Source organism: Cervus canadensis, chromosome 26 (genome assembly GCF_019320065.1).
Source record: "Cervus canadensis isolate Bull #8, Minnesota chromosome 26, ASM1932006v1, whole genome shotgun sequence".
Taxonomy (NCBI): Eukaryota; Metazoa; Chordata; class Mammalia; order Artiodactyla; family Cervidae; genus Cervus; species Cervus canadensis.
The window spans coordinates 2,144,908-2,171,510 of NC_057411.1; the positions used below are offsets into that span (position 1 = coordinate 2,144,908).

Here is a 26,603-nt window from a genome sequence, read left to right on the forward strand (position 1 = left end):
ACTTTAATGACAGTGAAGGAGGAAAAAAAGACAAAAATTAAATTCAGTAAATTTAGAAAAACTTTTCCAAATAGCATTTTTTTCCCTATAATATTGATTCTGAATTACTTGCCAGTACAATAAGCCAGTACTAGCTTTGGTTCAGAGAAGGCAATGGCACCCCACTACAGTACTCTTGCCTGGAAAATTCCATGGATGGAGGAGCCTGGTGGGCTGCAGTTCATGGGGTCACTAAGAGTCGGAAACGACTAAGCAACTTCACTTTCACTTTTCACTTTCATGCATTGGAGAAGGAAATGGCAACCCACTCCAGTGTTCTTGCCTGGAGAATCCCAGGGATGGGAGCCTGGTGGGCTGCCATCTATGGGGTCGCACAGAGTCGGACACGACTGAAGCGACTCAGCAGCAGCAGCAGCTTTGATTACCATATTTAATCACGATTTCAGAGATATGTCAAAACATCAAAGGGCTATCATCACAAGTAATAAGCTGGAAGAAAAGAACTAGTGCCAAAAAGTTTAAAGCCCTAATTTGTATCGTGTCTTATTTAATCACTGTTATCTTTGAAAAGTAATACAATTTCAGCTTTATGCATTTAATTTGGGACCCAGATCTTTGCAGTAGCAGATTCTACAGAAATGTATTCATGTAGTACCTCAAAGGAAATTTTGTGTTTTGCCCCTAAAAGAGCATGGACTGGTCACCAGATGTGGAAGCCATCTGGCACATGAGTATGAGGCCCTGGACAAAAGAATGGAGCTAATCTGCTTGAAAGGCTGGAACGGCCACTCTGAGATGATGGACAAGTCTTCGGCTGCTGACTTTCTGAAAAATATATGTATACGTTAATCATTTTACTTTTAAACCAAGAAATACAGCTTAGCCAGTCATTTTTCCCAACTCTTTATTTTTTTGGTTTGAAAGGAAATTTATCCATGTGTAGTTTATTACTAGCTCTGAATTCTGTCCTTTTCACATACAATTCACGCTGAAAAGAAAGAAAAGTGAATCAGGAACAGATACCAAAGCTTTAACTAGTGAACAGATAGGTTGTATTTGCTGTAACTCTCAAGGAACTGTTAGAGCTAATCAGTCACTAAAACCTACATACTCTGATTCTGGATTATCTCTTGAATTTAATCCTATTCTCAGCCCTTTTCTCCCCAAATGTGCATCTCGTAGTCGAATGCTGCACACCAAAAGATTCTCCAGCGCCCACACACTACCCAGAGTCCATGTCTCTGAATATACAGCTCCTACTACCCTGGGTGCCTTTCCCACTCTTCCCAAACGTGAATTCCCTTTTGTCCTCCAAAGCATTATTTAAGAATCAACTGCTCATGAGATCTTACTTGGATTGCCCAGGCAAAACTATGCCTTTTCTTTTTAAAGCCTTTTCAATGAGCCTTTTTCAATTAGGGAATAAACCCACTAATACATTTCTATTCTAATGAGAAAGGAAAAAAGATAATGCTGTTGGCAGCTGGCGTCTTATTTATGCCAGATACACAGTTAAATATTTTACTATTTCACTCAAACTTATCAACTTAATATATAAAGAGCTCTTATAAATGTACACAAAAATACATTTACATTACAGACTTTACAGAAATAAGGAAATAAAAATCACTCAATTCAATTGAGGTAGACTAAAGATGGTCACAAATCCTTTGCTTCTCCTCCCCTTCTGAAGTTGTTTTGTCTCCTTGATCCTGGGCTGGTTAATAGAAACGATGTTCTGGGACTTCCAAGGCGAGGTTGTTAGAACTAGAAGTCCAACAGCTTCCACCAGTTTCCCTGGAACACTCTCCCAGGAAGACCTGAGCCTACCCTTTAAGAAGTCTGAGCCCTCTGAGACTGCCATGTGAAGAGGTCATGTGTAGGAATTGCAGCTGAGCTCATCCTCCCCGTTGCTCCCTTCAGGCCCAGACACGTGACTGACAGTGCCTAGGACCCGCTATTTCAGCCTCCCTCCCAGCTGAATACCACCAACACCAAGTCACCTCATTAGCTGCTCCATGGAGCTGAAGAACTGCCCAGCTGAAAGGTGGGCTTCCCTGATGGCTCAGATGGTAAAGAATCCATCTGCAGTGCAGGAGACCCAGGTTTGATCCCCGGGTTGAGAAGATCCCTGGAGAAGGCAATGGCTACCCACTCCAGTATTCTTGCCGGGAGAATCCATGGACAGAGGAGCCTGGAAGGCTGCGGTCCATGGGGCTGCAAACAGTCAGAGAACTGTCCAGCTGACTACTGCTTAAAATCCTGCCATACAAAATAACTGTGAGCTATAATAAAATGCTTGCTCTAAGACACTAAATTTGGGGGTAGTTTTGCTGCTGCAACAATAGATAACTGGAAAGCCCACTATAAACTGATAATGATAATCATTCCCGTGTATTTTTTCCATTGTTTCTTCTAATTTTGTCTATGTACCTAACCTTTATTTTCTTCATCCTTTGTTGTTGTTGTTATTTAAGAGTTGGATTCATACTATATGCAGTTTTGCTTTTCATATCCATGATTAAACTTTTTCCATTAGCATTACATTTTCTCACCTCATCAAAAATACTTTTCAATAACTTGATTTTTAATGACTACATACTGCATTCTACCGTGGAATATTTGTGTGTATGTGTGCTGAGTCACTCAGCATTGTTTGACTCTTTGTGACCCCATGAACTGTAGACCACCAGGTTCCTCTGTGAATGGAATCTTCCAGGCAAGAATACTGGAGTGGGTTACCATTTCCTACTCCAGGGGATCTTCCTGACCCAGGAGTCAAATTCGCATCTCTTGAATCTCCTACATTTGCAGGCAGATTCTTTACCACTGTGCTACCTGGGATAGTTAGGCTGTTCCTAATTCTTCACTGTTATAAATAAAATGGCAACAAGTACATATCAAAGTAAATCATAACAGCATTTCTGATTGTGTCCTTAAGATTAATTACCAGAAGTGAAATTACCAGGAAAGGTATAAATCTTAAGAGCATCATCATACACAGTCAAGTGTCTTGACAAAATTCATCTTCCCAAGAGTAACGTTTCTTGATCATGACCTTGAATTCTGCCCAACACTAAATTATCAATTGTTAATCTTTGTTAATTTGAAGTGGTAAATTGCTTTTCAGTGTGGCCTGCGTTTATTTTTTTTTTAACTAGGAAAGGTGAGTATTTTTTCACATGCTCACTAACCACAGTTACTTCTTCATCTGGATGATGGTTGGCCACGTTTTTTACCCAATTTCCTCCCCACTGAACTATGATGTTTCTCTTACCTGTGAGTGGATTAGTTTCATGTCATGTATTGCTATTGTTTAATCACTAAGTTGTGTCCGCTAAGTCGTGTCCAATTCTTTGTGACTCCATGGACTGTAGTCTGACAGGCTTCTCTATCCATGGGATTTCCCAGGCAAGAATACTGGAGTGGGTTTTCATTTCCTTTTCCAGGGGATCTTCCTGACCCAGGGATCGAACTTGCATCTTCTGTGTCTCCTGCATAGGCAGGGAGATTCTTTACCACTGAGCCACCTGGGAAGCCCCATGTCATGTGTATCAATCTTCATCTTTATGGCAGTATTTTTCTTATTTTGCTTGCTTTTTATGGGAGTTTTAATTTACCAACAGCCTATATAAAAATTTTAAGGGTAGTGATAATGGTGAAAATTTTTTGCACTTTTCATGCAATTGGCAAAGGGCAGGTACTTTAGGTAAATTTTTGTCTTCTAAAGATTTATTGAGTTTGCTATTATTATCAGCCCTCCCAATTTATAGATAAGGAAACTGAGGCTTAATGAGGTAATAATTTCCTGTAAGTTCACTTGCTAGGTGTCAAAGGCAATATTTAGATCAAAATTCAGATGGACCAACTGATTTTAAAGTCCTTTCTCTTACACACTAAGCTAGAGTGAAAGAAAAAGAAAGTGAAAGTCGCTCAGTCGTGTCCGACTCTTTGTGACCCCATGGACTATACAGTCCAAGGAATTCTCCAGGCTAGAATACTGGAGTGGGTAGCCTTTCCCTTCTCCAGGGGATCTTTCCAACCCAGGGATTGAACCTGGGCCTCCTACATTGCAGGCAGATTCTATACCAGCTGAACCACCAGGGAAGCCCTAACACTTTCCCTATTCCTAGATAAAACATATGCTTACCAATATTTTATAGTAGACTTATTTTGGTTTTGGTTTTTAATATACCATTTTTACACAGCAATAAAAAGGCACCAATTGCTTTTGCCCATTTATTATTCTTTTTCCAGGGCTTATGGTATTGCTTTCATTAAATAAACAAAATTTATTAATACACTAAAATACTACAGCATCTATTTCTGAACTATTTTATAGCAGGGAAAGGTAGTGATTATTACTGAATTAAAATGGGAAATAAAAGAACAAAAACAAAAAATACTAGAAAACATTAACAAGTATTATTGATGCATATATTGGTAGTATCATAATGTAGGCTAAAATGGACAAGTGTTTCAATCAGCATTACTGTTTTTCATGTCTTTATTGGCTATTCTTAAGAATAATTTAATCAAATTTAAAAAAAAAATCATTCACTGGAATTCAGAATGACATTGCATTAAATTCACAAATCAAGAGGAAATCTTTATTGAACAGCTATGTGGAAAAACAGCAGTAAACAAAACGTACAGGATCCGCACCTGCAGAGAGCTTCGTAGGTAAAAATAAACTTGGCAGTAAGAAGCCGGGGATCAGCGTAACTGACAGGAAGCACAAGGAAGGCAGCAGGTCTGAACCTGAAGGAGGGGGAGGTGTTCTGGGTGAGGAGAGAAAACGGTCTGGGAAAGCGAACAGCGTGTGCGCAGACACCGACGGCGATGGAGCAACTGGGTGTGCATCTCAAGGTCCCTGTGGCTAAGGGTCTCCTTACAACACTCGCTGCTGCCACCACAAACCAGCTGCCCCACAAAACCCTCTATCACCAAAAAATTACTTTTAACATACTCTTTGCACAGTGGTCAGATGATCACATTTGCTATGGGTTATTTAACACCGAGGGACGAACGGAAGCCCCCAGAGAGGTATACTTGGGAGATCTAGCTGTCAAGGATGCCTTGGATTGTCTCCTGTCTTTTTACCATTCTGTCTTCCTGAGGGGAAAGATGGAGCACGCGGCTGCCAGAATAGAAAGGTAGTTAGCATGGGTGGCCTCTGCAAGCATCTCTTGTGGCCTCTTGGTTGAGTTTGAGTATCCATCGTCCTTCAATAATAAAGATCCTTCCTATCACCATTCAATAATCTTGTATAAAAGAGCACCAAATCTAACTTCAGCCATGGAAAGATGACAGAATGAAGTACAGTTTGAGAAAAGAGCATTGTATGTAGGAGTGCATCTCTGTGCTCCATTGCTGAGTTGTGTCTGACTCTTTGTAGCCCACCAGGGTCCTCTGTCCGTGGGATTTCCAGGCAAGAATACTGGAGTGGGTTGCCATTTCCTACTCCAGGGGATCTTCTTGACTCAGAGGTGGAACTCACATCTCCTACATCTCCTGCATTGCAGGTGGATTCTTTACTGCTGAGCCATTGGGAGAAGCCCGTATATAAGAGATATCAACATAAATTTTTAAATAAAGATTTTTTTTAAAAAAGCAAATAATCCATTGCCTCAATTATGTTACCCCCTCAAAGCTAAGAGTAAAATCTGTGCATGCAACATTTAGAAAGAAATCTAGACTTTAAATATAAATAGACTCACACAAGCTGTCCATAGAGAAGATGCCATAGAGGGTTTCTTACAGAGAGGACCATTAAAGTACTTCGCAGCAATGAGCATCTATGGATGGTACAATCAAACACAGCTGAGAGTGCCAAAATAAATGAAGACAACAGTTCAAAGTCTTTTCAAAACCTCAAAAGTTGTGTCCGTTTGGATTAACCTCACTACGCTTGAACATCTAAGTTTTGGACCTCGAACTCTGGAGCCTAAACCCTCTACTCCTTACACACTGCTCATCATTCACAATGTATAGCTGAAAAGCAGCAAATAAAATGAATTTGACATAGTGAAGGGGCTTGTTCTTTGAAAAAATTACTTTTTATTTCTACAAAAAATAACAAAATCAGTGAGACTGACTTTATATTTTCTGGTAAATTGATGTACAGATGATTGTTTCATAAATAGGCAGATCTTCATGTTCTATACTAGACATGTAGCTTGACAACATTATTGAGTTCACATTTTCGAGAAAGCCTTTTGAAGTAGTGTAGTATAATTGCTGAGAGCACAAACTCTGGGACTGGGAGGAGTCAGGATACAGTCTAGTCTCTACCGCCAACATGTAACCTTAGGCTGGCAGTTCTCTAGCCTTCTGGTTCCTCATCTGTCAAATAGATGCTGGAGTGGTATGCTGACGTCTGGTCACTGAGTCGTGTCTGACTGCTTTCGACCCCCTTAACTGTAGCCCAGCAGGCTCCTCTGTCCATGAAATTTCCCAGGCACAAACACCAGAGTGGACTGCCATTTCCTTCTCCAGGGGATCTTCCCAACCCAGGGAATGGTAAGGTTTGAATAAAACAGTGCATATAAAGTACTTAAGTCTGGTTCCTGCGCCTCCCAAAAGCTCAATGATGGTGGTGCTGAGGACGGATTCTCTTGTGACTTCAGTACAAACATCTTGTGCAAGCTTCAGAATGATCTCACGAAGTGTAAGGTGAAATGAGAGTGGTTTGGCAAAAGGAAGATGATGAATTTTTGGTAAGATTTGTAAATCTGACAACATTTGACCAAGTTACATTAGACGTGATCAGCTACACCATTCTCGATGATCTTCACAACAAAAATGGGCAATTTAGGTCCAAAGTAGTACTCTTAAAGCTGGCTTGTCTATGACCCATTACTCTTTCATATGTGCATAAAATTATGTGTATTTTCCATGTGACCATAGGTAGTCACTAAAATTCTTTCATCTTCTGTTGCTTCAACCATTAAATTACCTCACTTACATGGGTTTGGTGAGAATCAATTTGAGACAAAAGTCAGATGAAAATGTCTCACTAACTGTGAAGAACTAACTTCAGTGAACCAATACACACCGTGAGCCTCAGATATCACATAAGCAAGCTCCACGTGAAGGGGAAGCATGGGTGAAAGTCCCAGGACGCTAGTCAGTCAGTGTCGGTGTGGCTGACAGGTGGAGCCGGATGCAAGCAACCATCATTCAGTCATAACTAGCATGCATATCACGGATGCATGTGAAGTGGGCTATGGCATACCCAAAAGGAATCTCTCATGAGTTCAAACATGCATCTTTTATCAATTGAAAACTAATTTTTTAAAAACCCTTCTTAACTTCTAATAGGAAGCTTCACACTCGACAGATGCCCAAACTTTTAAAAACTATTGATTTACTTGACTGTCTCGGGTCTTAGCTGTGGCTCGCAGTATCTCCCTTGCATCATGTGGGACCTTTCTCTGTGGCAGACTCGCTGGCTGTGGTGTGTGGGCTCGGGGACACGTGGGCTCAGGGGCTGTGGTGCATGGGCTGAGCTGCTCCTCTGCATGTGGGGTCTTAGTTCCCCAACCAAGGATCAAACCCAGGTCCGCTGCATTACAAGGGGATTCTTAGCCACTGGACCACCAGGGAAGTCCCAAGATGCTCAAAATCTGTGCTGACTGCAGGCTCCTTATTTAACTGTCTGTTGCTTGACTTGACTCATCATATGATGTAAGTGCCACAACAGCAGAGGCCTTGTTTTACTTGTTTACTGACGCAGCCTCAGTGCCAAGATGGTGTCTGGTGTCTAGTAGGTGCCCAATAAATATCTGTCGGTTAAGCAGACAGATTTTATATTCTGGGTACATAAGAAATGATCTTCATTTAGAGGTAATTTCACCTGTACAAAAGTGAAATACCTTTGCTTCTAAAATTTGATCTATATTTTCCTTTTTTTCCTCTTTTATCATGTTAAGCAAGAACACAATGAATTAGTCCTTTTCACAATCAGTATAGTAATTATTCATAAAGAGAATTTCAATCAGGTGGGTGTCATTACAAACTATTCTTGTCAGTTGAGTGCTGGTAACCCATGCCTTGGTTATTGTACTTTATCCTATTTAAATAGGCAGCTTTCCTCTAGAGAGATATATTATGGGATTATTGGTAATGTATCTTTTCTCACTTAGACTATAATCTTTATTTAAAAAAATTTTCTAGGAGCAAAAGAAAAAAGAAATCTGTCAAACAAAATTACCTTAAAAATGTTTTTCCTATCTCATTTCCTTAGTTTTTTTTCATTTAAACAAAACATTGCAAGGAAAACCAACTTAAAACACTTACTAACATATCAAACAAAACAGCAACACTGAACAAAACAACTCACTTAGAAAGAAAAAAGACTATATCAACTCTACCTGGACTAAGTAAAAAGGAATCTTTTGTACTCATTTTGTCAAACCGCAATAGATTTAAAAATATATAATGATAATAATAAGAGAAATAGCTCCATGTGGCAGCATGGTAATATATCAATTTTTAACACATTTTGTCCCTAGGAATAGGCTTATTGGTAACTGTTTTGCTTATTTGTTTTAAGAGCTCAAAATCAGGAGATTAAAGAAAAGTAAGAACAGTGTTCCTACATGCCCTGGTAGGGAAAATTCCTGTTAAAGACAGTACAACCAACACGGAATCGCCCTGTCGTGGATTTTTTTTTTTTTCTGTGCAGATATGAAATTACATCAGTTACTCTAGAAAAACTATTTCCATAATGTTTGTAACATGACAGTGTAACAGTATCCCGCAGGTTATAGCTAACACTGCTCCTTGATAGAAGGTGCAGGAGTGCCATGTACAGATCCCCTCGTAAGGGATATCTGCCTTAGGAGATGCGATCATTTGATGTTCTCCTCTCCAAGGGCCAACACTTCCTGGAGAAAAAGGGACAGACTGCTCAGCTTCCACTCAGTCCTCTTGTTCTTCTGCTTTGAGCCCCTGACCTTAGAAGCACAGATGGAAGTAACGAGGGTGCGGCCAGGGCACCCACAGTTGGCCACGGTGCTAGGGTGAACCAAGTGTGGGCCAATCCGCAGTGTCCCTCATCAGGAAGAAACTTGAGATCCTGAACAAATCTGAACCAATCCTGAACAAAACAAAGATCCTACTTTTGAGGATCAGTAGTACTGTTCTCCTCCATTAAAAAAAAAACATCCTCAATAAATGATTCCTTTCATGCAACTCTTTGAGAGTGGTCAAAAATAGAAAACTTTTTAGATTTCTCCACACCCAGGCTCAAGCCTACCATCTGGTCTCAGGTACTCATTAGTGATGTTAAGCAAGTCTCTAGCACCTTAGATATTCTACGTCAGAAGTGAAGCACTGGGGTCTTTGAGACACTCAGCCAGCCTAGGCATAGGCTGAATTTCCCAATGGCTCAGGAGATAAAGAATCCACCTGCAATGCAGGGAACACTGGAGATGCAGGTTCGATCCCTGGGTCAGGAAGATCCCTTGGCGAAGGAAATGGCAACACACCTCCAGCACTCCTGTCTGAAAAATCCCATGGATAGAGGAGCCTGGCAGGCTACCGTCCATGGGGTTGAAAAGAATCTGACTAGACTGAGTGACTACACATACAGGCAGGCACAGGCTTCCTTCAGAAAGACCTGCCATCAGGTTGCACCCAAGGCATCCTGTGAAGGGGCCTAAGCAAGACTTGGTTTCTCCAAGACTGACGGACACTATAAAAAGAAAACATCAATGAGACAGTGCTATTGCCTTCCATTCTTAAAAACCCAGATGTTTAAATAAGGAAAAGAGAACCCCAGCATTGGAGTGGCCAGCAGAGTAAAACAGCTGGAGGGAGAGGCTTGGACAGAAAATTCAGTCCATGCAGGGAAGCACGAACCATTATTATTTCCCTTTTGGTCAAGCGAACCAGAATGGCTGTACCCTTCTTATTTTTCACAAAACAAAGCCCCACCCAGATGTGCCTTTGGCCACTGGCATAAAGTCTGTATTTGAAACTTTTTTGGTAGACCCACAAAACACTAGAACCAAAATTGCTAGCCTTGAGCTTACTTTGTCTGATTACTAGCTCTAGCTTCCAGCTGGAATAACATATGATATCATTGCTTCTAAGGCAAACCCAGTTTAAAAGCAAGAGTTTACTTAGCCTATATATTCAACTCTCACTTTCTAATCAGATGCTTGGCACGAATTCACCTAACTCCAAAACCTGGCAACGTGCCCTCCCTGGGCAAAGGAACAAAAAGTTCAGGGGTATTTTTCTATTTTCCATGTGTCTTTCTCTTTTATTACTCAAAAACATAATACCTTAATGTGATAGAAGAGAAGAACCAGATTAAAATAAAATATTCTGTGGGATAAAAGTGAAATAGAGACGCTGTATCTTTACAGAGAAATGTGTAAGTCTCATGCGGTTTCAATAAAAGGCTTGCTGAGGAGCAGAGCTCAAGATGAAATTCTAACCCGGATGCCAAATTTATAGATGTATCAATACAAACAAATTAGTGAAAAACACATTTACATGACCTCAGTACTCACAGAGAAAGTTATCAATTTAAATGACATAAACTGAAATCTTAATGAGTGAATTACGCGGTCACTGTGCTTTGAGAACTTCTTCACACTCACGCCTGAGAACAAGGCTGGGTGGAGCATGAGAAGAAAGTGGCCGACAGCCACTGGATGCCAAGCCCCAGGAAAAACGTGCCAGCCCTACACAGCAGTGGAGGCAGGGCTTCAGTATCAGACATGTCTGGGTTTTAACCTGGTTCTGACTCCAGTGGTAGGACCATGGTCAAGTTCATAACTTGTCCAACCTCTGCTATACAATCTTCAAGGTTAAATCAGCAGTTCTAGAAATGTGTTTTTAAAATACTATAAATGCAGTACTCAGGTACTCAGACCAGGCCTGGAAATCCTACTTGGTCCTGTATCCCTGAAATAGCACAAATGGTACTAAGTACTGACATCTCATCCACATCACAGAATAAGCTGAACACTCACCCAAGAAACCATACACGCTTTGGCTTTATAACTTCACTATCTGGCAAACAGCATGTGTTCAATAGATTGTTATTATATGAAATGGAACAGAATATTTTCTTTTGGAAAATGCGTCTGGGTTTTTCCCTCCACCATCTGGAAGTGACACCTCTCTTGGCAAGGAACTAGAGGGCAGAGCTTCCCTGGAGGAGGCAGAAAGTGATGAAGAGATGATTTATATTTCTGAGGACCAGCAAAGTTTATTCCATCTACCAATGAGGCAGTGTCTCCCCAGGTGTTCTGAACTGTGGGGAAAGAGAGGAATAGAGGTCTTTTGAGTTAATATAAGAGTCTAATTACATGAGCCCCTTAAGAACCAACATCTTAGGCTACTCAGATCTCTTTAATTACAAATGTCTTTCATCTGGAAATTTACCCATAAATTTCTGTGGAAAAAATTTTAAACTCTAACAATTTAGTGTTTCATAAAAATAAGTTAAATCTCCTACACTACTTCCAAATAACTCAGAATCTAGGGATGTTTAAGAGTACAAATATCAAGACACTCCATTATGGGGATCACTTCCCCATGAGATCATAAATGATCAGAATTACAAGACTCACAGCACAGACTTCTGTGATGAAAATTATACTGAAAGATGGCCGTGTGAATTAGAATGCTTGGCCGCTATCACTGAAACTCAAAACTGCAGTGGCTTACACCAAGTAGGAATATATTTCTCACTCACATGAAGACCAGGTCAGGAGTCCAGGGCTGGTCTGGTGTTTACACCATCTTCAGCAAACCAGTTATGGTTCTTCCATCTTTCCATCAAATATCTTCAACACAGCAGCTTCCTCTCATAATTCAAGTCAGCCACATCCTATTCTTAACATTTCAACACAAAGAAAGTGTGGGAAAAGCACATACCTGTCCTTTCACTGCACAGCCTGAAGGTGGCCCACATAATCCTACTCATTTCTCACTCACGAGAACTTGGTCGCATTAGGCTGGTAGGCTAACTGCAAATCACTGTCATTATTTTGGGTGATCACATAATATGTACGTAAAAAGGTGACACTAGGTGGTAGGGACATTAAGAAGCCTCTGTCCTTAAGGCCATGGGGCAAGATATCCTTTAAGACTCAGGCAAACCACTCAAATCTTCATCCAATTACTGCAAGCCAATCAAGAAATGAGAATACCAGATCACCTTACCTGTCTCCAGAGAAATCTATATGCAGGTCAAGAAGCAAAAATTAGAACCACACATGGAAAAGTGGACTGGTTCAAAATTGGGAAAGGAGTACATCAAGGCTGTATACTGTCTCCTTGCTTATTTAATTTATATGCAGAGTACATCATGTGAAATGCCAAGTTGGATGAATCACAAGCTGGAATCAAAATTGCCAGGAGAAATATCAACAACCTCAGAGATGCAGATGATACCAGTCTAATGGCAGAAACTGAAGAGGAACTAAAGAGCCTCTTGATGAGGGTGATAGAGGAGAGTGAAAAAGCTGGCTTAAAATTCAACATTCAAAAACTAAGATCATGGCATCTGATCTCATCACTTCATGGCAAATAGATGGGGGAAAACGAAAACAGTGACAGAATTTCTTTTCTTGGGCTCCAAAATCACTGCAGATGGTGACTGCAGCCATGAAATTAAGACGCTTGCTCCCTGGAAAGAAAGATATGACAAACCAAGATAGCATATTAAAAAGCAGAAGCATCACTTTGGTGACAAAGGTCCATATAGTCAAAGCAATAGTTTTTCCAGTAGTTATGTACGGATGTGAGAGTTGGACCATGAAGAAGGTTGAGCATCAAAGAAACGATGCTTTTGAATCATGGTGCTGGAGAAGACTCTTGAGAGTCTCCTGGACAGCAAGGAGATCACACCAGTCAATCTTAAAGGAAGTCAACCCTGAATATTCATTGGAAGGACTGATGCTGAAGCTCCAAAGTTTTGGAGCTTCTCAGGGAAGGCTTCTCAGGGAAAAGCTATCCAGGGAAGGCTTCCCTGAGGAAGTGGCATTTCAGTTTTAATCTGACCAGCCATGAGAAGAGCTGGAAAAGAACATTCTAATAAGAGAGATTAACAATTGTTAAGCCCCAAGGCTCCCTATTTGTCAGAATCAAGTTGCTTTAGCTCTAGTTTTCTTTATTTAGGCCTGCTATACATGGGACAGGATAAAAGAACATGTGTGTGTTTGTGTGTATGTGCATGCATGTGTTCACGCTTAGGAAGAGGAGATCTGTAACTCTACTCCTAGGATTAATATTTAACATCTAGCAATAATGTGGAACACTCCAAAACCAGGAAGAAAGAGAACCTGGGGCCATACAGAGAAGAGATGAAAAACAAAACAAATGGTTACAGAAGTTGAAAGATAGTATAGCCTTTTTATTTAAAAGATTTTTTTTTTGGTTTTCACTTGTTCTAAATAGTGTTTCTGGGTACATATATTTCTTAAATAACGTTAACTAATTTCAGGTATATTGTTCTAACTAACTTTTAGCTCCCAATGAGAAATTGACAGCTGTAAATAAAATGTCTTACACATTTTATTTTAATTAAAATGAGAAGGCTGAGCACCAAAGAATTGATGATTTCAAATTGTGGTGCTGGAGAAGAGTCTTGAGAATCCCTTGGCCCACAAGGAGATCAAACCAGTCAATCCTAAAGGAAACCAACCCTGAATATTCATTGGAAGGACTGAGGCTGAAGTTGAAGCTCCAATACTTTGGATATCTGATGCAAAGAGCTAACTCATTGGCTGGGATGAGTTGGGATGCTGGGAAAGACTGAGGGCAGGAGGCGAAGGGGGCAACAGAGGATGAGATGGTTGGATGGCATCACTGACTCAATGGACACGAGTTTGAACAAACTCCAGGAGATACTGAAGGACAGGCAAGCCTGACGTGCTGCAGTCCATGAGGTCATAAAGAGTCAGACACGACTTCGCAACTTCACAACAACATACACAAAACAGGTTAAAAATAAGCAAATTTAATATTCAAATATTTGTACATTAGTACCATAAATTAATATATATTTCAAATATCACACAACTTATATTTAGGGATCCAAGCTAAGTCACATTCTTAAGCTACCAGGAATCCACTCATAAAAATCTTAATCTAAGGATTTGGTAGCACCAGCTAAGAGATCTTCCCCAAAGCATCTATTCCTTGGTCTGAGAGCAGTTTAGGAGAATGTTCAGTACCGCTTAAACTATCATGATGTATTCACAGCATTGTCTAATAGTCACAAATTTGCATAAAAGAAAGACCAACTTAACTTATGAAAGGTACTACAGTGAGATAACTACTCCAAGTGACAAATCTTTCTATCATACTCACGATCGGGCTTCCCTGATAGCTCAGCTGGTAAAGAATCTGCCTGCAATGCAGGAGACCCCAGTTCAATTCGTGGGTCAATTCAAAGATCCACTAGAGAAGGGATAGGCTACCCCTCCAGCATTCCTGAGCTTCCCTTGTGACTCAGCTGGTAACAAATCCGCCTGCAAGGCGGAAGAACTGGGTTTGATCCCTGGGCTGGGAAGATCCCCTGGGGACGGGAAAGGCGACCCACTCCAGTATTCTGGCCTGGAGAATTCCATGGACTGTTTAGTCCATGGGGTCACAAAGAGTTGGACACGACTGAGCGACTTTCACTGTCTTTCACTTTTCATGAACAGTGAAGGCAAGCTGCCACTCAAATGTCACAGTTTTAACACAACGGCTTTGCCAAAAGAGCAGTAAGAAAGGTACCAAGTCAGACCCAAGGTCTGGGGAAATTTTCATTGACTTTCTACCTTCAAAACCCAAGTTCGCTGACTCTCAGACACAACTGACTGTAACACACACTGCTATTTGATGTACCCTAGCAGGGGTAAAAAAAAAATACTGCACTTAAACTGAGAAATGACACTGATTCCAAGATGCATCCCAATTTCAGAAATGTGAAACAAAGGATTTCTTAGAATCAATAGAAATGGTAGTATTCTTCAAGCCAAATATGCCCCTTTTCTTTTCAGCATGGAAAATGACTTTCACTATTTTCAGCTCAGTCATAAAAAAGTTTTCTTCTGTATTATGTTCATTCCTACCTCTCTTTATATACAACTGCTTAATACAAATGTCCAAAGATATAACTGATAAATCCCCATTTAACCTTTTCTCCCAAATATTTGACATTTCATTCAAAATAACCAAGCTACCAGAATAAAGAATAAGAAGGGTAGAAAAAGAAGAGGCTGCCAGCCAATGAGGGCAGATTCTGACTCTCAAAGAGCTGAGCCTCACATTGCCCCCCGCACGCAGGACAACTCCCAGGAGGAGAAAAGAGAGCTGAGCCCATTCACTTGTCCTGAACTTGCTAACTGAATAAAACCCCCTCTCCCTAAGAAAGGAGGGAATAAAGGGTCAGAAACAGACCAACAGCATGCCTAGAAAGAACCTCTCCTTGTGGGAATCTATGTGTGTGTTGGGGGATGGGGGGTGTTTCCTCCTAATAACTTGCCTTCGCAGTTAAAAACACATATTTGGTCTCTGCCCAAAGTTCCAGGCACATAAGCCCTTGTAATTTCCTGATCAACACGGTGCCAGGAATATCTTTGTTTCCAATATTTGGTCTTGGACCCTGACTCCTGGCACACAGAAGTCCTAAATCTCTAGGAATTTCCTGGGTGATAGGAGCATCTTTTGTTCTAATGAGGGGGTTACTGGTGGGCTCCTGGGTAGCTCCTGGATGGGGGCTGTCACCAGAAAGGCCAAGCCAAGAACAGAAGCTTGGACTTTCGGTTACATACCCACCCTCCATCCTCCAGGGAGGGGAGAAGAGCTAGAGACTAACTTATTAATCATGCCTAGGAGATGAAGCCTCCATAAAAATCCCTAGAGTACAGAGTTCACAAGCTTTTGGGGTTGATAAACACATGCATGTGCTGGGAGGGTGGGACACCCCAACTCCATGGGAACAGAAGCTCCTGCTCTCAGGACCCTTTCGGACCTTACCTGAGCTCTAAGGACCCAGTAAACCTAAATAAATGTTTCCTTGAGTTTTGTGAGCCATTATAACACATTATGGAACCCAAGGAGGTGGGGGTGGGGGTGAGGCATGGGAAACCTGATTGATAGTGGGTTGGTCAGAAGTATCAGAGGCCCAGACTTGTAACGGATGTCTACAGTGGGGAGCAGTCTTGCGGGACTGGGCCCACAACCTGTGGGGTCCATTTAGTCAGTCATAATTGAATTACAGGACACCTCCAGTGTGTGACACCCAGGAGTGAGCTGGAGGATTGCCTGGTGTGGGAAAAACTCCTACACATTTGTTTTCAGAAGTGTTAAGAGTAGAAAGTAAAGAAACAAGAGGTTTTCTTTTAAGCACGCTCCACAATTTTTCTTCTCAGGAAAAATCCTATGAAAAATCTCCATAAATGTCAACAACACTCTGGCCTGAATTTAGGGATCACCATTTTCGGCTTCCTCCCTCACTCTTTATCGAAATAATATTGCCAGCACTTTGCAAGTGACAAGTCAGGACCTCCCAGGGTGCTCACGAAGTCAGGAACAGACCTAAAATGAGCCATTATATTCCAAGCCCAGCTATCTGGCTGGGGGACCTAACAGAAGCACTAGAGCACTGAGAAGGTAAAACTCATCAATTTGCTACAGGACAAGCAGACATCCTGTCATTTGGTTTAGTTAAACTTCATCTGTTAAAGAACAGATACTCTGAAATTTAGTATCTCATAAAGAAAACTAATTCTATCTATTAAAAACTACTTTGGCAACCGACAAGACGCCGTGCCTACTTTTCACTACAAAGACGAGAACAGTTAAAACTAAAGCGACATTTACCTGGGAAATCTTGAGTGGCTCTATAAATCATTTACATTTTATTTAAAAGCCATTTTCCAAGTTGGATTTTTTTTATTTAGAAATGTAAATTTTTACCTAAAAAATAACTGGAGATGGGTATCACATACATATTTATAAAGCATGCTTTCAGAAAGCATCAACACAGATGCTTCCTCTCCTATACACTTTGCAATCGTTTCATAACCACCACCAAGTTATGATCAATAAAATTTTTTCTTTGAAACAATTAGCATAATAACATCAGATATACAGTGTAGAAATGGCATTTAAATCTGGATTTAAAGAAAAATACTGTCAAACATTATCAAATAGTAAGTTAAAAAGATGGTAACATATTTCTATGTAACAGTCTCATTATCCCTTAATAAATTTTAATTTAGAAAAACAAAATCTAGGTGAGAATATATTAAAACCATTATTCACATAAAGTAAACTGACAGGCATCTGCAATATTTCTGACTCAGCTAAAAGAATAATGACTAATACCGACTGAGCATTTACTATATGTTAAGCAGTATAACTTAGTGATATACATATGCAATCTCGTTCAATCCTGATAACATTATGATGTAGGTACTTTATTCCCGTTTAATTGAGGAAGCTAAATCAAACTTTCTTGCTAGAATATAAAAAAATAATTCTTCATAGGCTACCAAAAGAAGTCTTTTTGCTTATGAATTCTTCACAGGGTTTACCACAGTAAACCCCACTGCACGTGTGTCTGCGTGCAGTCATGTTCGACTCTGCAACCCCATGGACTGCGGTCCACCAGACTCCTCTGTCCATGGGGATTCTCCAGGCAAGAATACTGGAGTGGGTTGCCATGCCCTCCTCCAGGGGATCTTCCCGACCCAGGGATCAAACCTGTGTCTCTTATGTCTCCTGCACTGGCAAGTGGGTTCTTTACCACTAGTGCCACCTGGGAAGCCCATATATATATATATACATCTAAAAATTCAGACTCTGCATTATGTGAAATTCAATACTTATGCATGACAAAAATAGCAATAATAATTACTCAGCAAAATATAATTAAGAAGAAACTTAAAAAATAATATTTAACAGTAAAACTTTAGAACATTTTCTTTATAGTCAGGAATAAGATGAAAACACCTATTTTCATTGCAAGTTTTAGTATGCCTGGTCAGTGCACTAAGAAAGAGCTATCACACTGAGATGACCCTGAGGGATGGGATGGGTAGGGAGGTGGGAGGGGGGTTCAGGATGGGGAACATGTGTACAACCATGGCTGATTCCTGTCAATGAATGGCAAAAACCACTACAATATTGTAAAGTAATTAGCCTCCAATTAAAATTTTTTAAAAAAGAAAGTGCTACCACATGTGGAAAGGAAGAAACAAAACTGTTATTATTTACAGATATTACTGCCTGCAGAGGAAATACAGGAGAACCAATGACACAGCAAGAAACAGGAAAACAAGCTCAGCCCAGTGCTCTGTAACAACCTAGAGTGGGTAGGATGGGGAGGGAGGTGGGAAGTTGGAGGGAGATTCAAGAAGAAGGAATATGTGTATACTTATTACTGATTCACATTGTTGTGTGGCAGAAACTGACACAACATTGTAAAGCAATTATCCTCCAAAGAACTTTTTTTTAAAAAAATTGGATAACAAATATAAATACAAAATGCAAGGCTGTCAGACATGTGATCACCAATCAAAAGTCAAGACTATTCCAATATACCAGTAAGCAATTAGAAAATTCAATTTACATACGGTATTAGAATCATTAAAATACCCATGAAAAACCTAGTGGTCAGTTTGGTCACAGGTATTTTTAAACTCATCAACATGCATGGTCAACAAATTTAACAATCCTCTCCAAGGTATGTGTCCTAGAGACACTCTCTCACATGTAAACCAGAAGACAAGCTCCAGGATATTCATCTCATTCTTTCTAACCACACACACACACAAATATGGAACAGTCTAGCTATACATCAATATGGATTGGACAAGTTTTTGGATATTCATACAATTAAATCTGTATATGTCAATTTGGATTATCTTAAAAACAGAATGCTGAGAGGAAAAAGCAGGTTGTTCAGGGATACTTATAATATGACATCACTTACATAAAAAGTAAAACCCATAGCACAATATTCTGTATTATTTATGGAAAAATAAGTTTTTAATAAATATATAGAAACAAGGTATCAAGCTTCTGATTACCCCAGGAAAGGAAAAAGGAGAATCAGAGCGTGTAACGGGTTAAGTATCAGAGATGCTTCAACTTTACCTCTAGTTTTATTTCTTTAATGAAAAAGCATATAAATATAAAAAATTACTAAATTATATTGAATCTATGTGTAAAATACATAAATATCCAGTCATAATATTTTGTGCTTCAAAATACCTTATATTTTTAAAAATACATGTTTTTTTAAGTATCCCATGCAAATATTTTAACAATAATGAAAAGGCCATACCCCATGTACATATCTCTTCATAAAACTACAAAGGGAGTTTGCCTCCCTTTCATCTTTACTAAACATCATTTTAAGCCACGTTATTATATGTTGTTAAGGATTAGAAACTATTGTCAGAAGAAGTGTAAAAAGTAGCATATGCTACAGGAAAAGTAGCAAGAATTGAATAAAGATGCCATGAAGATTAAGAAAGGTCCAAACGGCATAAAATCGAAAAGAGGTTTTCAAAGTTTAGTACTCAAAGAAAACATTTATCTAAGTATTAAGTGAGAAGCCAAAGACATTACTGTCAAGAGGAAAAAAAAAAAGTAGGTATAGAAAAAGCTGCTACTTGCATTTTAAATTGGGGGCACTTACAGAATATGATATAAGGCACATGTCAACAATATGATTTATTACTCAGATTATAATAAATATTAAATTTTTCCCTGGAAGTAAAAACTTTAATTATTAATATCCCAAGAAGCTCCCAGAGCAACATACCTGGAGAAGGAGCCTTTCAAAAGCCAGAAAGTTGTCCCACTTGGCCGTCTGTGGGTGTCTCAGAGTTTGAACAGTGGCCAGCCCAAGCTGTAGGAGCCCACAGTGATTCCCTAGGGATTTGCGGTTGTTCTTGAAGAGCTGAATATAGGACATGAGCTGCCCCGGAGTGACTCTCCCTGGAAAAACATACAATTTATCAGTGTACCCTCTTCTGGGAGCGGTGAAAATAAAGAGGAGCATGCCATTAATACTGCTACTGCCTTGCTGTTGCCGTTGTTCAGTTGCTCGGTCGTGTCCGACTCTTGTGACCCACGGACTGCAGCATGCCAGGCCTCCCCGTTCTTCACCATCTCCCATTAGCACAAAACTTCAGAGTCAACTGCAAGCTTCCCTAAGCTTTTGTGACCCTTAAAACAACACAGTGACAACAGCAAGCCTGAAACTACCAACTGCATTTTGCAAGCAAGAAAACAGATGTTAAGTGGTCTTGCCAAAGCCATATTGCTAGTAGGATTCATTTCATAACTCTGCAATACCCCATAAATGAGTTCTCAAATAAAGTCTTATGAATAAATATTTCTTGGGCTCAACGTGGAGTACATCTCCAAGACATATGATATAGCAATCTAAGAGCCAAAAAGGCAAGGTTTCCGATTGTGTGTGTTATGTATATAAAGCAAAGGAGAAATCTGTTAGGACTACAGCTAAAACTTTATCACTGATATCAATGGGTTTATGACAATATCCTTGAGCATAAAAGCAGACTGTTGTTGGAACAAAAATGTATGGAGAACCAGAGTGGAAAAAACCCTGGGAGGTGAGATATTAAAAGAAAGGGTTTCATATGGGTGACAACACATTTACAACCATGGTCACCTAGATCTAGAACAAGACTCTCACCTCATTAAAGACTGGAGTACCAAAAACACAAACAAACCCTGTTGAAGAGTCAGTCTTTCAGACCTCTAAGTCCAGCGTTTTCCTAAACAGCACTCCTTCCATTTAGTCACTTCCCATTCTATTATGTCAGATCTCATTCCTGCCCTTCATCAATGCAATGGGAAGAACTCCAGAACACCACAGTTTCTCCTCACTGGGCAAGAAGAGCGCAACGGAGCCAAACACAGATGCAAGGCCAGTAAATCCGTCCTGTACATTTCAGCCTCACTGTCTTCCCGGTTTACCCTCTGATGCCTAAAATCCAGGTTTGCTTGCTATGCCTAGGTTTGTTAATATTTGGCAACAAAACTACCTGCATTTATTTAGCACATGCCCTCTTCTGATTTTCACAGCAACCCTATGGGGTAGCAAACAAGTGAGAGTTCAATTAGTGGTTTTGCTACAGATTATAATACACAAAAAATAAAGACCTTGTCACAAGAAACTTACAAGCCTGTAGTAAATTCTACCTTTTTATTGAATATTTTGAAGAGATTAAGGATTCTAAAGTGCCTTATTAACCACTTATATGGGGCTTCCCTGATAGCTCAGTTGGTAAAGAATCCGCCTGTGATGCAGGAGACCCTGGTTCAATTCCTGGATTGGGAAGTTCCGCTGGAGAAGGGACAGGCTACCCACTCCAGAATTCTTGGCTTCCCTTGTGGCTCAGCTGGTTAAGAACTTACCTTCAATGAGGGAGACCTGGGTTTGATCCCTGGGTTGTGAAGATCCCCTGGAGAAGGGAAAGGCTACCCACTCCAGTATTCTGGCCTGGAGAATTCCATGGACTTGTATAGTCCGTAGGGTTAGTCAGACATGACTGAGCAACTTTCATTTTCAAACAATAAGAACAGTTGGTGGGGGGAGAACAGTGGAAATGAATAGTACAGAGCTGAGTCTCACTAGTTTCTTTGGTCCCTTGGTAAAGCATAGTTCATTCCTGATTCTCAAGCAGCAAGCTAATAATTTGCTAGCTTAAGTACTAACAGAGAAAAGCCTCATTAATCCCTTCTTTGCTTGGTTTTAAGTTGGCTTGATTAAGGTATAATTTACATACAGTAAAATTCACTCTTTTCTGGTTCAGGGTGTTCTCAAAATAGTTCTATGAATTTTGACAAAAACACAGTCACAATCAAAATAGATTATTTCCTTTGCTCCCAGAAGTTCCCCTTTTGTAGTCAGTTCTCTTTTCCCATCCCCAGTCCTTGGTGAACACTTGTCTGTGTTTTTCTGGTTTCTGTCCCATAGTTATTCCTCTCCAGAATGTTCTATAAATGGAATCATGCAGCACACAGCCTTTTGAGTCTAGCTTCTTTTACTTGAGCATAAGGTATTTGTGCTCATTCATGTTGTTGCTTCTATCAGTTTGCTGTATTTTCTTGTTGAGTAGTAATCTGTTGTATGAACCACAGTTTGTTTAAACTTATCCATTCACCAGTTTATGATCATTTGGGTTGTTTCCAATTTTTAGAAATTATGAATAAAAACTTCACAAACATCTTCATATAGTATTTTATGTGCGTATGTGTCTGTGGACATACGACTTTAGTTTTTTCATAAGTAAATTTCTAGGGTTGCTGGGTCATATGCTAAATGTATGCTTAACTTTACAAGCAACTAACAAACTAATTTCCAAAGTGAGCTGTCCTACTAGTGACAAATGAGAGTTCTGTTGCCTCACATCCACAATAGCCTTGGTATTGCCACGTATTTTTGTTTTAACCAGTCTAATAGGTTATCCAGCACCATTTTACTGGGGTTTTAATTTGGATTTTTTAATGACTAGTAATGTTGTTCATCTTTTCATGTGCCTATTTGCCACCCTATATCTTTTTTGGTGAAGTGTCTGTTCAAATCCTTTGCTCATTTTTATTGTTTGCTTTCTTATTATTGAGTTAAGAGTACCATTAACTTTTACTAATCCATTGGTTCAACACATGTTTTGGTGCTAGGGACTGTTCTTACTGCTAAGCATAAGCCCATGAACAAATCAGAGAAAAGTCTGTCCTCATGGCCGACAAATAAAGAAGACAAATGACTCCCGGAATGATGATCTAATTAATCCAGCTCATTACATGTCACTCTCTTAGGGGATGGGATCTTTTGTGCAGAGGATGAACATTTTTACACAAGAACATCTTCTGACACATTAAATACATGAAAACAAATTTTCACGTGAGATGGGTTCAGATCTGACACTGCAGTGAGCACCACTGATTTCTTTAAACACGGTGCTGCAGTTGATGGCAGTGCAGTCCCTGGACACACAAGGCTCTGCTGACCGAGAGAGACAGTCACAGAACAATCACATGGACAATCACGCAATCACTACTGCGACAAGGACTGCTAAGGCAACAGCTAAAGAGTCTGGAAACCGTGAAAGGGTCTATGTGGTACGTAACTGCCTACCTCTCCAACCCTACCTCCAGGACCTGAAGGAGAAGAAACTAAAAAGGCTCAGGATACACACAATCCATTCATAACATAACTGCCCTTTAGAGAGCTCTGAAAAAATGGGAATCATCAGAGAAAGTCATCAGGTCTGTTTAGATTTCAACTGCAATAACCGTATGTTCAACTTAGAGATAAGAATGTCTTCAGTTCAAAAATATAGTTAAACTTTATTCAGTTAGCATCTTCCAATCTCAGACTTGGACTCAACAAGCATATTCACATAACACCACCTTCCAACATAAAGCATGAGATCCAAAGGAACAAATGGCTATATTTCATAACAGGAAATGCCAACAGAATACTACATTGTGAATTAGTGATTACTCACCCTTGCTGCTCTAGTCACTGCATATCTTCTCCTTACATACACAAGCCACTAACACTTCTTTATATGTGTCATGAAAGCAGGAGGTTTTTGGTAAAAATCCAAAACATGGTAATTTAAATTTATTAAAAGAGTACTTTACACAAATGCTTTAATATATAGACTAGTGACATTTTAAAATATAAGTTTAATCAGAATCCTACATAAAACAAGTCAAATTAACTAATTGACTATTAAAAATGTTACATAATAAGACTAATTAACTTGAGAAAACTTCTCAGTTCATTTTAACTAAAACCGCAAGCAACTAGGACCAGGTGATGAAAAAGTAATAGACAGAACATTTATTCATATCTCATATTACCAAGAAAAAAAAAACTTCTCAGGTAGATTTACATAGTGATTTAAAAATGTCAACCCAAGAAGGCTTGCCAACACATTTTTTTTCAGTCATAAAAACAAGGGTTATTTTTATATCAAGACATAATACATAGCAACTCTGTGAAAAGGGGCAATTTTGAAATTTGAAAACTAGTTTTCAAGTAAGAAAATCTACTAGGCTTTGTTTTTTTTTTATAGTTTTTCAGAAACAGGCTTCTGATTTTTAGTTAAGAAAAAAACAGAAAACTTTAACAACATTAATTCTAAGTATATTTTGAAATAGTAAAATAGAATTATTGCTTGGGAGAAAGGGGACAGATTTAGAAAATAAAATGATTTAATATTTTAATATTGTCTATGATCCTTATAATATTTAATTCCATTGTATTCAAATGAATTATGGAAATTATCTTTCTATTTACTACATACATTTGATAAACTAGACTGCAGCCATGAAATTAAAAGACACTTACTCCTTGGAAGGAAAGTTATGACCAACCTAGACAGCATATTAAAAAGCAGAGACATTATTTTGCCAACAAAGGTCTGTCTAGTCAAGGCTATGGTTTTCCCAGTAGTCATGTATGGATGTGAGAGTTGGACTATAAAGAAAGCTGAGCGCTGAAAACTTGATGCTTTTGAATAGTGGAGTTAAAGAAGATTCTTAAGAGTCCCTTGGACTGCAAGGAGATCCAACCAGTCCATCCTAAAGGAGATCAGTCTTGGGTGTTCAGTAGAAGGACTGATGCTGAAGTTGAAACTCCAATACTTTGGCCACCTCATGCGAAGAGCTGACTCATTTGAAAAGACCCTGATGCTGGGAAAGATTGAGGGTGGGAGGAGAAGGAGACGGCAGAGGATGAGACAGTTGGATGGCATCACCGACTCAATGGACATGAGTTTGAGTAAACTCCAGGAGTTGGTGATGGACAGGGAGGCCTGGCGTGCTGCGATTCATGGGGTCGCAAAGAGTCATACATGACTGAGTGACTGAACTGAACTGAACCTTCTGAACCTGTTTTGTGGCTTGGTAAGATATATTTAAAAATATTTACACATATATGATTTTTTGTTGATTTTCTTAACAACAACAAAAAAGAGCAGTCTGTCAGTGCTAGATTTGACTTAATCCCTCAAAGTGTGTCTTAATGGTAGAAAGCAACCATCAAAAATTTTGTCTAATTTAGCTACTAAATGTTTTCTTAAAAAAAAAAACTCTATAACAAATAATAATACTGTCATGCATGTTTTTTATTCATCATTGTCATGAAACTGTGAATGAAAACCCAGTATGTGAAATTTGAATAAACAAAGTTATGTCTTAAGACATGTATTCCCAGAATTCAAATATCAGCATTTCATTTGTCTCCTTTTTAATTATTTTCTAATATAATAAAGGCAAATCATATTAAAATAATTAAATATAACATGTTCTGCTAAAACTCTGGTTTATTAACCAGCACACAACTGGCAAACAGGAATACTTTTAATATTACACAAAAAGTCACACCTATTCATTTGTCACTTTTCTCGTTATTTTAACATCCTGTGCCACCAAATAGGAGCAGCTGAACACAAAGTAAATAAACACAGCTGAGCACTGCAAGCCGTAAGAGGAGCTGAGTCCTGCCCGCATTCCCAGTTCTCCCTCTTAGCTCTGCTTGGCCATATGCCCTGTCTTGGAAGTGCTTCCTGTTTGGTCCTCCCTGATCTTCAGGGCATTCTGCCTTTTCGTCCATAAACAAACAGCCTCAACTTCTCTTTAGATTCCCCTCCAGTGAGCTACCTTCAACTCTTTTGTTCACATGAAGTCCCAAACACACTGTAACATTTCTTTATCGATAGGAAACTGGCATACCTTTTTAACTGTGCTAGTATTTTAATCAAGATTTTTATTGTTTTTCTTGGTTAGTGCTCTAATTATAAATTTGTATAGATTTTTAAATGGGCTTCTGCTAATGATATGTTTTATCATGAGCCCTGATAACCAGTATGTGATTTTGCAAAACAAGTTTTCCAGGAATGCATGTAAATTACAGCAAAAGCACTCATACTAACATGTAGACACAGGTGGCGGTGCTACTAAAACAAAACTACAGGTTGGTAGGCAGCATGGTCAGGGAAAATTTCCAGTGTTAATTCAATAGTTGACATAAGAAAGCTCTTGTGTACAAAAGATGGTTTTGGAGTTCTTTAAATAATGTACAAAAGGTTCAGAGGGTAGACTGAACACACAGGTTTACATTCTCATCTCATTTCATCAGAAAGACAAAAAGGAATTAAAAAGGGAAAGAAATACACAACAAAGAGATCCTGAGATAGTCTCTAAGCTGATAGAGGCTTCGAGCACCATTCCTCCCCATTTGTTGCTTATCTCCATAATTTACACTACATTCTTAAACTTTCTTCTTTGTTCTGTCAATTACAGATGGTATCCTATGGCTTTTCGTCTTCTAAGCAGAGGATATTAATCCCTCTTTGCCCTTCCCTCTACTGTGTATTTCCCCCTTTCATCTTTCAAATCATCTGTACTTTCGTTTTCATCTGGTCAAGATGGATAGCATTTATATTTTGTTTTATGGCCATAATTTAGTCTTATGTGCTTTTTAAAAAATAACTTTATTTACTCTGTATGTGCTGGGTCTCTGTTGCTGTGCGGGCTTTCTCCAGGTGCGGTGGGTGGGGCGCCTCTCCAGTTGCCGTGTGCAG

The 26,603-nt window shown here is 39.4% G+C and overlaps 1 protein-coding gene across 1 annotated transcript in view; it reads right to left on the reverse strand.

Moving 5' to 3' along the window:
- SCFD2 (sec1 family domain containing 2) overlaps window positions 1-26,603 on the reverse strand; it is a 393,415-nt gene that overhangs the window by 294,910 nt on the left and 71,902 nt on the right. The window contains exon 4 of the mRNA XM_043448486.1: window positions 19,796-19,971. Within this exon, the coding sequence (XP_043304421.1) occupies window positions 19,796-19,971 (176 nt within the window). The remainder of the gene's footprint in view (window positions 1-19,795; window positions 19,972-26,603) is intronic.